The following is a 15798-nucleotide window of genomic DNA, read 5'->3' on the forward strand; positions in this document are numbered from 1 at the left end:
CATCCCAACCCTACCTATGCCTAGCTGACTGTGACAGACACAAGCATCCCAGAGCTACCAACCAGCCCATCTCCCTAGACCAATATGCACCCTTCAAGCCAGGGGTCCCCTACAGTATTACCCAAGATCCTATCCATATTCTCCCATCTGCCCCTGGCCACTGTCATTCCAGCACCAAGTGTGGACTGTTAAGACAAGGCATGTTGCCTGTTGCCTGTTGAGGGTCTGGGATGAATCTTACCGTTCTGTGCCTCCAGCACCAATCTAGCGACCGGGCCACATCTGTAAACAGTGGTAGGGAAACAGGAGTTAGGCTCAACCACCTTCCACTAGATTGGCCCTCGGCCATGTGGTGCAGTGGCAGGGGCAGCCTGAAGCTGTGGTTGAGGGTTGCTGTGTGATTTCAGTCACATGACTTGACATCTCCACGCACTAGGTTCCTCTGCTAGAAGATGCAGCTGGGTCTGTAACTCACACAGCTGTGAAGGATGACCTGAAATGGCACCAGCAGGGCAGCACCATGTCTGGCCAACAGTAGTGACAGTGGCAAAGACAGAGACCTACTTTCTGAGACGAGGTACCAACAGTATTCTTTAGCTTACTGTAAACCTCCACCGCTTAGCCACGGGGCGCTATGGTGGCCCTCCCGTCGTCTAACAGGTGACAGAAGGGAGAGCAGGAGGTTTTCAGACTACTCCAAGATTGTTTCTAGAGGCTTCCAAGCAGCGGAGGGGCATTGGGTGGGGTCTGTAGGTGAGTAGCGGGTTGTGGGGAGGAAACCAGGCACCAGGAAAGAAACACCCAAAGTGCAAATATGTTCAGCCAAGCAGAGAGCCAGGGAGCAGGGAGCCACTTCAAGGAAGCAAAGTCTATCCAGGCATGGTGGTGCATGTCTTTAATCCCAGCACTCAGGAGGCAGAGGCAGGCGGATCGCTGTGAATTTGAGGCCAGCCTGGTCTACAAAGTGAGTCCAGGACAGTCAAGGCTACAAAGAGAAACCCTGCCTCAAAAACAAAACAAAACAAAACAAAACAAAAAAGCAAAGTCTCTCCAGCCAGCCACTAGCCACTTAGCTCTTTGTCCCCACCTGCCCAAAACTTTCTGTGTCCTGTGATCCTGTCCCTCTGTAACTCTATGGGGTTAAGACTGAGGTGAGTTCCTAGAGCCAAGCAGTCCTGGCTACCTGAACTAGCTATACACCCCACCCACATGAAGACCCTCTCCAGGTGGCCTGGCTTTGTCTAGGCTCACTGCACAGACCGCCCCCTAAACAGAGCCCTTGTGGCCGAGCCAGGCAGTTGGGACTATGTCACGTTTAGAGATTCTCCCGGCATTGTGTCCTCACCTCCGCCGGGCCTCCATAGTCCCTGCAACCGAGTCACCTGACTCCAAGGAGAGCCTTCCTCTGACCTGCAGAAAACACAACCCTCATAGGCGACTTCAGCAAAGCAGCCATGGTCGTGGTGTCGTTGACAAGCATAGTCACTACAGAACTTCTATCCTCAAGCCCGAAGGCCAGCATCTCACCTGTTGGCCCTTTCTTTATCTGACAAGAGGCAGAACAAGCTCCCCAACCATCCATCTCCCCGCAACACACACCAGATCTCCCTTTTTTGTCCTGGTCACCACACTGAGGGTGGCTACTGCTGATCCAACTGACAGATGAGGAAACTGGGGCTTGGGAAGGCAGGCAGGGTAAGTGGTACTAGAGCAGCAATGATCCCAACACACGCCAGGGCTCCAGGCCCAGTTACCCTTCCCGGTGTATCAACTGCACGTCCCCCTGCCTCTGAGACACACGGGAACCCAGCAGAGTTATCCACATGCAGAGTTCATTTAAGATGACAAAGCTTGCTGGAAAACCTGCACTGCAGCAGGTAACTGAGCAAAAACCTCTATTACATAAGTGACTGCGCTCAGCAACAGGAAACCCACGCAAGAATTCCTCACTAGCGAAGAATTCTTTCCCCAACTCCAGCTATCTTCCAGGCAACCAGGGAAGGCGCCTGCACGGAGACACTTTTTGCCGTCCCTCAATACAACCCGTCTCCCAGCCATGCCCTGGCCCACATTCCAGGAAGCAGAAGGTGGCACCACCTTTGATCTGAAAGTATGCAGCTCCCTGCAGGAGCAAGGGCCCCACAGGTGGTGATGTGGGAAGCCCAGTGGCCAGGTGGGATGGGGACCATTTGGACCCTACCCAATTATCTGTCACAATGCCAACCGCCATGATCACCTGCCAATAAGCATTTACAAAGCCCAGGCAGAAAAAGGTAGCTACATACACTTTCTATCCTAGACCAATGCATCTGTGAAAAGAAAGAATTCCCACAAGGGTGGTGGGGTTACTGAGCCACTAAATGGTTAGGGAGCCCAGCAGGAACCTCAGCCCTGTGACCAGCATCGAGGAACACACACCCTGAAGGAAAGAGGCAAAGCCAGGTGTGATCTACATAAATTCAGGCCACACTGAGACAGAAGGATCCAGTAAGAACTCACATACGGCCGCTCAGCCTCTCATCCTGCCTGAGCTATGTGCTGGACTACCACCCAAGGCAACACAAACCCTCAAGAACCGCTTCAGCAGTGAGTGCAGGGAGGAGAGGCAGCTGTGAACAGCCACCATGCCTGGCGGTGGCAGGGGCTGTCCCTTATTCTCCCAAATGAACACACAGTGAATATGTTATGAGATCCAGACCAACCCAAGATGAGACAGTCACTTGAGAGTCTGTCAGAGGCCGGTCTACCCAGGACTGACCAGCACCTTCTCAGAAATCTAGCTGGCTCCTCTATTCATGGTGGCAAGGATATGCTGGGCCCTGGATGATCAACGAGGCCCCATAAGAACATTGGATCAAGGGCCACCACCTGGGGACTCCAGGCCACTTTCCCATGCACAGGCTCTTCCACATCCCCAGGGCACACTAACTAGAAAACTGGATCCAACGGCTTGTGGGCCTGGCCCACCTCCCAGCATGCAACTCTCAAGGTATTATACAGAAGATTTCAAACAGTCCCTCCTGCAGGGAGGAGGGAAGTTCATGAGACCCAAAGCTAATGAAATTTAACTTACACAGTTCAAAAAGTTAAAAGACTCCCAAGGCCCATAAAAGCAACACTTCCTGGGAAGTGGAGAGTTTCCAAGTGGCCCAGCTGTCTGTGCTGTGCAGGGAACTCCCAGCACGGTAGCTTTTTTCTGAGCCATCTCCACGCTGGGGTGGGCTTTTTGATGATGCAGAATGCCTTTGAGTCACCCTGGCTCCTGTTAAGTAACACCAATAAATGCACTGGTTCACTACACTAGACTTACGCGGGATCATTTCTTTGGTCTACTGTTCGTGCCTACCTGGTGTGGGTGTGAGTTAGTTCATGTCTCCTCATATATAAGAGGACACAAGAGCTAGCACCGGGTGAGGAGCCAGGGGGGAAGTTCTGGAAAGGTCCAGTGGCCCCCTAACTGAACCCGAGTCCAGGCGAAGAGCCTGTGAACCACCAGACCAGGTTCTTCCCTTCCAGTTACTTAGGGTTTTCTTAGCTTGGCTCAGCTGCAGCCAGAGGCCATGCCAGCTTGGGACTCACACACAGAACAAGCCCTGAATACATACAGGCCTGGCACTGGCGTCACAGCACAACTGCTAACGAACATTTTATGCCTAAAACAACACTCGGCAAAGGAGATGGTTCCTGGCTGGCTGGCAGCCATGGACTCCCCAGCAGCCCTGACTTGTATCCACTGCTTTAAACCTCAAGTCTCAGCCAGACGGTGGTGGTAGTGGTGCACGCCTTTAATCCCAACACTGCAGGGAGGCAGAGGCAGGTGAATCTCTGAGTTTGAGGCCAGCCTGGTCTACAGAAGGAGTTCCAGAGCAGCCAGGATTATACAGAGAAACCCTGTCTCAACACAACAACATCAACAAACAAAACAAAACAGAACAAAAACAAACAAACAAACAAAAACCCTTGAGTCCCATGAGTAGGAGAAAAACTGAAAAGCACAGTGCAAAGCCCTCCAGGTACTCGTGACACCTATGGTCCAGGGAGGTAGAAGGCTGGTTGGTGCAATAGGTGCTGGCCTTAAGGCAGACTCTTTTAGTGGCCTGAGGGCAAGGTAGTAGAAAGACAGTGTTCCGGGATAGCTGCAGTCTGAGTAGAAGGCAGAGGAGGCTCCCAGCCAGTCAGTAAAGGCAACTGCTCAGGAACACTAAAGACAACTGCCTACTAGGTGTTCTGGGTGCCCCTACTATGTACCAGGCTTGCTGTTTTTGTTTTGTTTTGTTTTGTTTTGTTTTGTTTTTAATTGTCCTTGTTTGAGACAAGATGTCATGCTGTAGCCAAGGCTCACGTGTAATTTACTATGTAGTCTTCAAACTAGCAGCAATCCTCCTGCTGCAGCCTCCAGGGTACCAGGATTACAGGCATGAGCTTTAGGCACACTTGACGTCTGGTGCTGGGGCTTGGACAAGGTGAGGGCGATCCTGCCGGAGCTGTGAATGCTGGTCTCAGCAGGGAAAAGAGTGTTCCTAGCCTGACAGGTAAACAGTGACAGGCCAGGAGGGCCACACCACTGACGTAAAGGACCGGCTGGTGGATATGCAGGGAATGGAGTGATCAGTACCCTCTCACCAAAACAAACCAGAGAGGAAATGGCAGAGGCAGAAGCCTTGTTAAGGATCATCCAAGTCCAAGCACAGCACGGAGCCCCAAGTGATCTGTGACCCACATAGAAGAGAAGGCAGTGGTCAAGATTTAGGACACAGAACACAGGTGGTGGACATGGGACCCAGTAGGCAGCTCAGGGCTCATCTGGGAAGCTCGGCCAGATGGCACGGGGCAGCAGAAGTGGTAAGAACTGGCCACAGGTAATTACCCTCATGCAGCCTTCAGCGGTTTAACGCCAGCTACACTCCACTGAGGACAAGAGACCTGCTTGGCACCTCCCGGGCCGTACCTCGGTCAAGCCCGTGGGAAGCAGCTGAGGTCCTGGCTCCTCATATTTGTCTCCAGGCATGGCACGCACTAAGAAAACCCTGGAACTTTCTGTGGTGATTACAGTGGAAATGGGAATCAGGGAGGGAAGACACAGCCATCACAAGGTAGAAATGGAATCTGGCCTTGCTGCCCGAGTCCTCCTCTGGGGGGCCAGCTGAGATGGGAGCCCAGGGGTGAGGCATAGTGAATGGCAGAGCTGAATAGCCTGTTTCCAGGCAGTTGTGCTGGCCTGGCTTTAAAAACAAGCAGCTGGGATGGTGCTGTTATTGTTATTATTGTTGTTATTGGTGGTGGTGTTAGTGGTTTTGGTGATGGCTGTGATAGTGTTGGTAGTGGTGGTGATAGAAGTGTTGTTGGTGGTGGTAGTGGTTTTGGTGGTAATGGTGATGGTGTTGGTAGCGGTGGTGAGGGTAGTGGCGTTAGTGCTGGTGGTGGTGGTTATGGTGGTGGTAGTGTGAGTACGGGAGTGCACATGTACCCCCTCCCCTCCCTGCATACAGTCACAACCACAGAGGGCCATTAATAGCAGCAGAAAGGAGGTACCCCTAAAACTGAGAAGACCCAGTGACCAGGCGCCAATCTTTGAGCCAACAGACAAGCGAATGGACTCAGCAGCAGGGGCTGAGGTGCCCACAAACCTCTGCTCAAAGCAGAGCACCCACAGAAGTGCACCTAGCATGCCCCAGCTGTCCTGTCACAGGGGACTCTGTTGAAGAGCTACAGGGATGACGGTGACTCTCTTCCCTGTATTCGTAAGCGACCTGTGGCTGTGTATGCTGACATGTAATGGGGTTGGCATGGACACTCTTCAATAAGTTCAAAAATATTTTTAAAGGTCCTCACACTTTAATTTCTGGTACAAGAGGTAGCCATAAACACAACCCACATAAACACAGCCCAGGAATGGCCTCAGCCCCTGAAGGCGGTAAAGGAACCAAGGCAGAGGTGGGGACCAAGCAGGAAGGAGTGGGAGGAGGGAGGGGCAGAAGGCAGAATCAGAGATCAGACACTAGGCAACCACTGGACAGCCCACTTGTGACCTCTGACTTGCCATGTAGGTCTCAGAGGGCTGAAGCAGGTCCCACAGGGAGCTATATGCAGGCATGATCTGAGAGAGGTGCCAGTCAGGAGGGTCTCATTTTTAGTGTAGAAAGGCAGAGGAGACCGAGAACACACTCCTGTCACAGGGCCAGCTAAGGGCACCCATTTCCTTTCAGGTCACAGCCAGAAGCAACTGTGATCCATCTCTAAGTTACTAAGATGTCAGGACCTCTAATCTGCCTTGCCGTCCTAGCAGAGGACCCGAAGGTCAGAGTCAAGGCTGGTGGGCGGCTCCTTGTATAAACTTCATAGTAAATGTACTGTCGGGAACAACACAGCACAGGATGGCTCAGTAAGCGCCCACTGTCCACAATGCCCACTAATAGGCAGAGCCTGGGAGAAGCTGGCACCCACGGGCAAGGCAAGAGAAAAACGGGTGGGCGTTAGCCTGGAGGCCAGCAGGTGGCTTGGGCAAAAACAAATGATGCCAGGATAGAAACTAAGGGGGTGGAGAAAGTGTCAGGGGCAAGGCTCCTCCCTGCCCTGACCGGCGGTCACTGCACATAAGGGGTGCTGGGAAGGCAAGACATAGCCAGGACATCTCAGTGACCCAACTTCATCCCCATGTATCTACCTGATAGAAGCCACCACCTCGCCCATTACAAAGAAACAGAACACAGGGAGCTGCAGCGAGATGGGTCAGTGCCCTGCTCCTAGTCAGCGCTCTGCGCCTCCCCAGCACAGGTTCACGACCCTGTGGACCGTATGCCAGTGCTGAAGAGCCTTCACCCTCCTAACCACAGCATGGCTTTGGCCCTCCCCAACATGAAGGCCAAGTGTGGAGACCCAGAAGGGCAGATGGCCCCTCCAGACCTCTGGTGATTGTCAATGTCACACCACCTGCACACAATAGCAGACTGGCATTATGCTGGCATCCCTATGCAAGCTCTGTCTCCAAACACACTTCCCAGGACCCCTGCTATGCACAGCTACCACTTGTGTGTCTTCCCCCCCCCACCCCCCCACCCCCCCACACCCCCACCCCCCCACACACACACAAGGCCTGTCCTCCAGGAAGTCTTTGTGCGAGCTCATACACCTGTACTCCCACGTGGGCTCATTTAGCCACGTGGGCTTGTTCAAATACACCTGCTCCCCAGCACCGTGCTCTCTTCCACGCCCTTTCCTGCTATCTGCATTATGCATCTGCCCAAGGCCCCACGTCCAGCAGCCTCCCTTTCAGTGAAGACTCAACGCTTTCCGTCAGGAATTACCCGCCCACTGTGAAGGGCTACCACCACTCAGCAGCTCCCTGTGAAGGGCAAACCACGCCTTTTTGAAAAGGGGCATGCAGTGAAGGAAGTGGAGTGGATGCAGATGAGGATGAGGCGGGAAGCAGCCACACAACAAGGAAGATGTGGGGACCAGAGACCCTGGCCTGAAACCCCATGTACATTCTCCCTGTGTCTCCCCACACAGGGACTCAGGCCCTAGACAGGCTCAAGACGCAGACACCAGAAGATGACAGCTCTGGGCGGCGACTTCCAGAGTTGCTAATATGCCGGTGGGGGTATATTATGGAGGGCACAGCCTTAAGTAACTGGACACAAACTAGTCAATTTACAAAACAGTTTGAGAATATTTTGTGACTAAAGGGCAGGACACATCCATAAAACCCCCGCCCGTTGTTACAGGGCACGCTGGCCTATATCCTGCCTCCATCTCCCTAGATCCCAACGAAGTTAGAAAACAGAAATTGGTAAAGAGCAATGGGTTTATTCATAGCTATTTAATAACAGGGACAAAAAAGTCTAAGCCCTCATATGTTATCTTACAATTTATAGACAGCTTTGAGGTGAAGGTCAGAACGTAAGGAGACTTGGGCAGAGACAGGTTAATGGGCCTGTCTTGTGAGAAACATGCCTGCACTCCAGGCTGCCATTAGTGTTGCTGTTCTGTCACTAAGAGTTGTTGATCCAAGTCCAAACCAAAGGAGAGAGGGCATTAAAGATTCCCCAACTTAAAAAAAAAAATGTGGGATTTATGGGATGTAAGATCTCTACCTGCCCCAAGCCTGGCAGAGTTCTTTGTCCCTTGGCCTTTCCTTTGATAAGTGTGGAAGCCTTTTGCGTCTTCTGTGGAGGACAGCTTTAGCTGTCCCATTCCAGCATGCCTGTCACACACAGAATCCAAACATGAGCAAAGGTGACAGCCTCTCCTCTCCTGTCAGGGGTTCAGTGACACTCGTTTCATAAGCACCAAGCTTCCCAGGCACCGTCCAGGCTAACAGAGAGACCGGTCGGTCGCTGGTGGCCAATCCCAGCTGGGAGGCTCACTAACCCTGCCCCACAATGGGGACTTCCTGCCCAGCAAGGCCTATCAGATACTCTCCCAATGCCTTCCTCCAGCCAAAGCCAGGACTGTACAACTCAGAGATGGATGGGGCAGTTTCACCACAAGGGATCGATGTGTGGAATGGTCCCGTCTTCCCCAAAGCACAAAGTCTTGTTTGAAAGAACAAAGTTCATTAGCTAAATTTGGGCAACCAGGTGATCCTGCAATAGGCGCTATTAACAGCATGAATATCCAGGAGGGAAAGCCAAGAGCCAACTCTGCATCTGCACCCCAACAGCGTGCGCAGCTCCCAGTGCGGCCAGGCCCACATCCACGAAACTCAGCAGCCCCTGCATGCACCCCTATGGGCACAGATCTCCAAGGGTCTACCGCTTGGCTGTTCTGGATTCTCTTAAGGTCTTTGACCACGCTGACCTGACCTCACACCATCTCGGTGTATGCCAAGTCCACCTCCCACCCGACCTTCCCATTTCCTGTCCCCAGCATTTTCCATACACACCTCCCCTCCCCTCCTCTGCCTCCCTCTCTCCCTCCCTCTCTCCCTCCCTCCCTCCCTCCCTCAGTCTCAGGCTGAAATCAGCCTCAGAGCTGGCAAGGGCATCACCTCAAGATCTCCTGAGTCCACACAGCTGTGGACTTGACTTTCAGCTCCTGTTTCCGGATCAGATGTCCCTACTCTCCAGGAGCTCAGAGCTGCACCAAAGCCATAGCACCAGAAGGGCTCTTATGCTACAGCCGAGGGCTTCTGCAATGGGTTCCTGCCAGGAACTGACCCCACACACATACCTCAACCCACACCCAGAACATCCATGAGCCAACCCCCACACCCCGACCCCTGCAGCCGGCAAATCCTAAGTCATATAGTGCTGCAGAGCTAGCTCCAAAGGAAAGATGGGGGGGAAAAAAGCAGCTCATAACTCCAGGCCAGAAGCACCTGGGTCATGTCCTGAACCTTCTACAATTAGAACGCAACGACAAAAACCAAGATGCAAGCTGACGACTCCCTCTACCATTACCACCCTCTCTCCACTCTAATTCCTGTCCCGCCACCCCCACTGCCCCTTCCTCCTGGCTGTCCCCCTGCAAGAGAACCCCAAACATCTCAAGAGTCATCCAAGTCTCGCTGGAAAAGGCCATCACAGCCAAACCCTAGTAAACTAAAAATAGACACATGTACCTGACGAGAAGAGGTCAGTCTCTGCTTTGAAAGGTGGCAAACAACAGCCGGAGCAGGACAAACTTGTCGCAAACAGTAACTTCAGATTAAAAAAAAAAAAAGTGAGCTTGTTTTGTCCTAATGAAAATTCAAGAAAGCCAGCTGAACTGAAAGGGGGAAAACAGAGGAAGAGAGAGATCTCCCCAAACGCCCAAACTCACCACATTGTCTCAAATCCACACGCCTCCGGGCTAAGACCGGTCTCTTTCTGGGAAAACCCAAGCTCTGAAGCGTGGAAGCCCAACTGATACTCTGCCTTGCTTCCTGGCATGTCTCCGTCCACAATCACACCTCAGCTCCAAGGCCACACCTGGCGCCAGGCCGAGGCCGCCTCTCTTCATCAGACAGCTCCGGCTCCTGCCGCACAACCACTTCACAGCCCTCCAGGCCAAGGACCCAGAGCCCAGAGGTCTGACCCTGTGTCGCAGGGGAGGGCAAGTCTTAAGAAAGCAGGCGTGAAGACCTGGTTGGGCCGGATGAACAGGTTCACAAGAAATGTGGAAAAGGGAGGCTCCTGGTCTTCCAGCAGATGGACAGGGGCTGAGTCAACTGTTAAGCGAGGAAACTTCAGCAAGAAGAGGTGGCGGAGCACCATGAGGGAAAGATACCAGGATGACAAGAGAGCACGTTCTGTGGAGCCTCACCTCACAATTCCAAAGGTTTAAAAAAAAAAATCCTGCCCACTAGTTAGTTGAAATGGAAGATCAATATGCTGGGCTAGGCACACACACACACTGAAGCCAGAGAGGTACCCGCCTCCACCCCCAGAGGGCATGGGTACAAAGCTACCCTGTCAGGCTTCACAGGGTCCTATGTCAATGGCTCTACTTCAGGCCGGGCCAGGTGACAGCTGTCATCGTGCTATGTGCACACCTGCAGAAACTGATGTCGAACTCAGAAATGCCACCTAACCAGCTAATGCTACTCTCTGGGTTTCCAAAACACAGCTCGAGTCCCTTCTCACAGAAGCCATGGAGCTGAGCCTGGCTACCATGTCCTCATCAGCAGTCCAGGCGGAGACAACAGAGAGAAACGTCAGTCTAGTGGACCCTGACTTCCACTCAAGGTGCCAATCTGGGACTATGACAATGAGTCAAACGGGTGTCCATGAAGTGAACTTTATGAGGAAAAAAAAACTCAACCACAATGTGCAGGCTACCAGAGTTACCATCAAGGCAGTGACTCAATGGTCTCTCCCCCAGCCAGCTCCTGCCCACTCCTGCCATCCGTCCACCTATTACACTTCCGGGATGAGCAGTGAAGTGGTCAAGGTAGTGAAACAATGATGGATTCAAGGCCAGGAATCTGAAGAACCCAGAATGCATTAGCCATGGCTCCCTTTCAAGCCATGTGTCTGTCGACCCTTTACCTTACAGACAGGGTAGCCACCTGCCATGTGGCATAAGTTTTGTGATTCTCTAGATGTTTCCATCTTGGCCTCCTGATGGGACACAGCTGGGAGGGAGCTTTGGGAGAGGCCAGGGGTGTGGAGCAGGAAGGGGCTGGCAAAGGCTGAGCCCCTTCAAGAGCTGAGATGCCTCATCAGAAGCCCCTTTTCCCTCCCAGAATCCATAGCTCTCTTCCTTTGAGTCCCCAGTGTCCCTAAGGGCCACTGGCCCAGAATATCAAGGCATTACCCCCACTTTTCCAAGTACAGAGCCAGTCAGATACAGCACCAATAACAAACCAAAGCTCTGTTCTACCAGTGTCCAACTTGATGACCCAATGAGTTTAATGATCTCACTTACAGAGCACAGTAACCCCCAAACACCACTCAGCATGGATGGTGACTTCCCCACAGCTGCACACGTGGAAATCTCCCTACAGTTAACCTTCCATCCTCTATATACTGTGTATGTATATATTGTGATAGATAGACAGACAGACAGACAAACAGACAGACAGACACACACACACACACACACACACACCTCTAAATACTTGTAGTCCCTTCCCAGACCACATGGCCACATGCAGCTAGGACAAAATCATAAACCATACACAGCTGGCTGGGAGCATAGGGGAGAGTGTCTGGAACCTCAGCCTAGGGTCCAATAGTTCTCCTTACTGCCTTCTATAATGGAATGCCAACGTCCAATTGGCCCTGTCTCGGGGGGGTCTTTTGCAAGTGGTCCCAGCTGCTTTCTGAAGATGATAGCTGTTATCCTCAGAGGACAGTGTTCTCCAGGAAGGGAGCCATGCTGGTGTGCATGTTGGGAGAGGTGTCCCCATCTCATGGAGCATTAGAGAGAGAGAGTCTGTGTCACAAAGCAGAAAGCCATAGTGGGAAGAGATACTTGCTTTGGAAAGCAGCTATGTCCCAAACCTGCTCTGCTGGCTGATACCCCACACACTCAAGTCACCTGTGGACCGCTTGGGGGACAGAGACCAGAGACGGGTTCTTCCACGAGCCTGTGTCACCCCAATACAGGGAAAGGGCCTGGTGCTGGTGGGCACAGAGTGCTGCACCCCCTCATTTCTCTATTCCGTGGCTACCTGACCTGTAGAGCCGAGAGCTGGATCCACCCCAAAAGGTCCTGGTTGATGGTGTGTACAGAGTATGCCTTTGCATCGTCAGGGCCTCAACTTTCGCCTAAGAGGAAAATGTTCCCACAGGATGCTGCCTCACCAGAAGAGTTACAGTCTCCTGTCCCACCAGGGCTGACTGCCCTGTGTCTAACTGCTTTGCCTCCTGAGGCACCTGCCCTGCCTGGAACTGTCCCCAAGGTCTTTCCTGACCCAGAGGCTACCTCTTCCTTTTCCTGGAGCCCCAAGAGACCTGGGAGCCTCCCTCTGACCCCTCACGGGGTCACCTCTGTCCCCTTATGCCTCAAGCCATTCACTCCAAACATGCCAACACATGCCTGCTTCTTCTACCTGTATGCTTCTACACCTGTCCTGGTCCCCAACCCAACCAGCCCTGTCTCATGAGACCACCTTTGCCTCCTTCGGACAGGAAGGACCAGGGAGTGGGGCCAGCCAGGTAAGAGGAAAGTGTACCAGGCAGACACAAGGCTCTCCAGACAAGCTGTGGTAGGCACCATGCATATGAAGGCCAGAGTTTGACTCTGGGTGTCTTCGATTGCTCTCTGCCTTTTCTGTTTAGGCAGGGTCTCTCAAACTGAGCCCAGAGCTCAGTATTTGGCTAGTGCAGTTATCCAGCTTGCTTGAGGCCCTATCTCTGCCTCCTGCGCACTGAGATTACAGGTGAACTCCTTTCCCTCTTTAAACTACGGGGGTGCCAGAATCCGAACTCCATCCCCACACCTGTTCAGCAAGTGTCATCTCCCTGGGCCCAAATCTTTCTTTCCTTTTCTTTTTATGGTTTTTCCAGGCAGGGATTCTCTGTGTAGCCTTGGCTGTCCTGAACTCATTTGTAGACCCAGGCTGGCCTCAAACTCACAGATATCAGCCTGCCTCTGCCTCCAAGTGCTGGGATTAAAGGTGTGTGCCACCATACCCTGAGCCCAAACCTTTCTTTAAAACCTGCCCTACCACTCTAGGGAGTAGGATTCACCTCCACCTGCCCTACATGCACTCCTCAGAGGGCAGGGAGGGAGTCGCCACCTCCCCTCACGTGGGCACATAGCCACAGGTATGAGGCAATTGAAAAACAGCAGAAAGAGCCACACAACCCCTTTCCTCATCGTATTGCCTCACTCTCTTCCCTCCCCCCCCCCCCTCCAGAGCTGAGGACCGAACCCAGGGCCTCCACTGAACTAAATCTCCAACCCCTTGCCTCACTCTCAACACCCTGCGGAGACTGGAGACTGCCTGCAGTGGGAGCATTCCAGGCTGGTAGATATTCTAACCAAGGTCTGGGGACAAAAAAAACCACGCTGGTGAGGACCCTGAGAAACCCGGGGTCCCTAAAGTCGGAGTTCACAACACTACAGTCAGATTTGCTTTCTTTTACCAGTAAAGAGAAAACAGCAAATTGAACAGAGATAACATGCTTCTGGGTTACTTAAGCAACTGTATTATTCTCTGGCATTTGGGAGCACAGTAGATAAAAATCAATCCGTTTCATGCCGTTATTCAAACACTTTCTCTTTTGGAAACACAATCAGAGATGGCTCTAATTTAGGTTACGTTGGTGAACCAAAATAATGTCCGAGCAGGGTTTCTATCTTCTAATTATATGGAATTTAGGACAAAATATCCTCGTAAGTGATTCTGCGATACTTGATAAATAGGTCATAACGCGTTCATTTTGCTGCTGAAAATCCTTCACACTCAACACAGCAGAACTAACTCCCGGCATCAGGAAGACGTGGCAATGTGGCAGGAAGCCGGCAACCCCTCCTTCGGGCTGGTGCATCCTGGAAGTGAAAACCAGTTACAGGGCTAACTCCCATCCATGTAAACTACTGGACCCTAAGGCCCTTGCAGGGGGAGGTCTGCCTCGGCAAGTGTAGGGAGCTGTGGGCCTACTCCCTACCCCCACCCCACCTCCCCCCACCCAGGCCTATGCAGTCAGCCAATCCCAATACAGAGGCTGAGTACTCTGAATGAGTACAGCAACACCCTGGGCTATTTTCAATCCTACCATTACTCAATTACTTTAAAAAAAAAATAAAAAAAAAACCACCCTCGCCTACCTTAAAGGAACAATACTTATTTGTCAATTAAGTCAGCTGTCGGGGAGGGGGGTTGACAGGGGAAGTTGGCCTCCCTCCCCTGGCAACAGGATCCTGCAGAGACTGAACCATACCTGCTGCACAGCCAAGACAAACCCTGGTGGCCTGCTGAGCCAGGCCCTGGGGACAGGATTTGTACTCAGGCAACTGGCACCAATGGACTCTCCTCAGACATTACAGTGGCCTCCGCGCCTGTCCCAGGCCCTCAGCCAACTGCTGGGAACAGAGTGGAGGAAGCACCCAACTTTGTGGAACCTACTGCAATAGGAAGGAGGGGTGGTGGCCTGGCTGGCTCTCAGGTTTGGGGTTAACCCTGACAGCCCCCGTCAATGTTACCTGATGCCTCTGACTGTGCCTAGCTCAGGGTGAGGGGTGGGAATGGCCTTTCCACGGAATGAAATTCACAACAGTCCACATCTGTTGGGAGGTTATGGTGAATCTATATATTTTAATCGGTAAAGCTTTTCTATCTCTTTAGAAGCCCTCCTCTCCTCCAAAGTGATCTCTGTGACAGCCTTGGGTCTACATCAGCCTCTGGCTCAGTCACTCAGGCCAGCAGTGGGGACACATGTTGGCTTCGGAGCCACAGGCCTCACCACTTGCTGGCTATCTGTCCTTGGGGAAGAAGGCACCTGACCTCTCTGAATCAATCCTGCAGCACTGACTGCATTGGATGGCGGGGTCTCCCCTACCAACAAACACTCCGTGCCACATGCTGCAAAGTATTGGGAGGGTCCTCGAAAGGACTGAGGAGAGTCTGGCTACCACGCACACACTATCTGCTATGAGGCTCCCCGAGGAAGGAGATGGGAAAGAAGAGGTTCACTCAGACACAAGAAGGCCTTCACAGGTACACATAGTGGGGGGGGGGGGAGTCACCCAGAAGTGTAAGGAGAGGGATCATTGGAAGATTTCAGGTTTCACCTCAAGACCCATGCCCAAGAATAGGAGTGAAGACAGCCTTGGTCTTTGGAAATACATAAACCAGAGTGGGTGGCAGGGTGACAAGAGTGTGGGCCCTACCAAAAAGGCAAGGTGGGGACCTCTCTGATGCCCACTTCCTCATCTGCAACGTGGAGATCACATTGGGTTATTGTAGGAGGATGGCAGCCTTCCCCAGGCACCCTCTGGTCCACCCACTCACCCTCTGCCAGCCCAAACGACCCGGGTCCCCTCTGCCATCTGCCCTTGGGCCACCTGGGGTAGAGATTCTGCTATGCAAGCCCCCCAACATTCAGGGTCCCCACAGCATCCAAGGAAGTTCCATGGCTTTGGTGGCTAGAGAAACCAGTATACAAAAAGAAGGTCCCTCGCTGTGGGAAGGGTCCCCTCTAGAGCACAGGCAGGCATCTTCCTCCACCTAGCAGCTGCCCTGGGTGGCTATGGACCATCAGACTGCAGACCCAGTCTCACTCACTCTAACAGCTGACGACACTGCATGGATGGGCCCTTTCCTCATGACGCCTCAGCACCTGTGGTCACTCACTCTGGATGAGAGATGAGAGACACTCAGAGAGGCTCAGCCGCTTGCTCCAGGCTCCGCCATTATGGTTTGAC

At 52.6% G+C, this 15798-nt stretch overlaps 1 protein-coding gene across 5 annotated transcripts in view; it reads right to left on the minus strand.

The window, feature by feature from the left end:
• The window catches only part of GRAMD4 (GRAM domain containing 4), an 83556-nt gene that overhangs the window by 57496 nt on the left and 10262 nt on the right, over positions 1 to 15798 (minus strand). The window contains exon 1 of one of the 5 annotated variants that reach the window (XM_084750843.1): positions 9763 to 10024. The exons of the other annotated variants lie outside the window; for them this stretch is intronic. Coding sequence (XP_084606969.1) covers positions 9763 to 9872 — 110 coding nt within the window. The 5' untranslated portion in view covers positions 9873 to 10024. Of the gene's footprint in view, positions 1 to 9762; positions 10025 to 15798 lie in introns of those variants that run through there. 5 annotated transcript variants of the gene reach the window in all.

This window comes from Acomys minous (assembly GCF_964271855.1).
Source record: "Acomys minous genome assembly, chromosome: 12".
NCBI lineage: Eukaryota > Metazoa > Chordata > Mammalia > Rodentia > Muridae > Acomys > Acomys minous.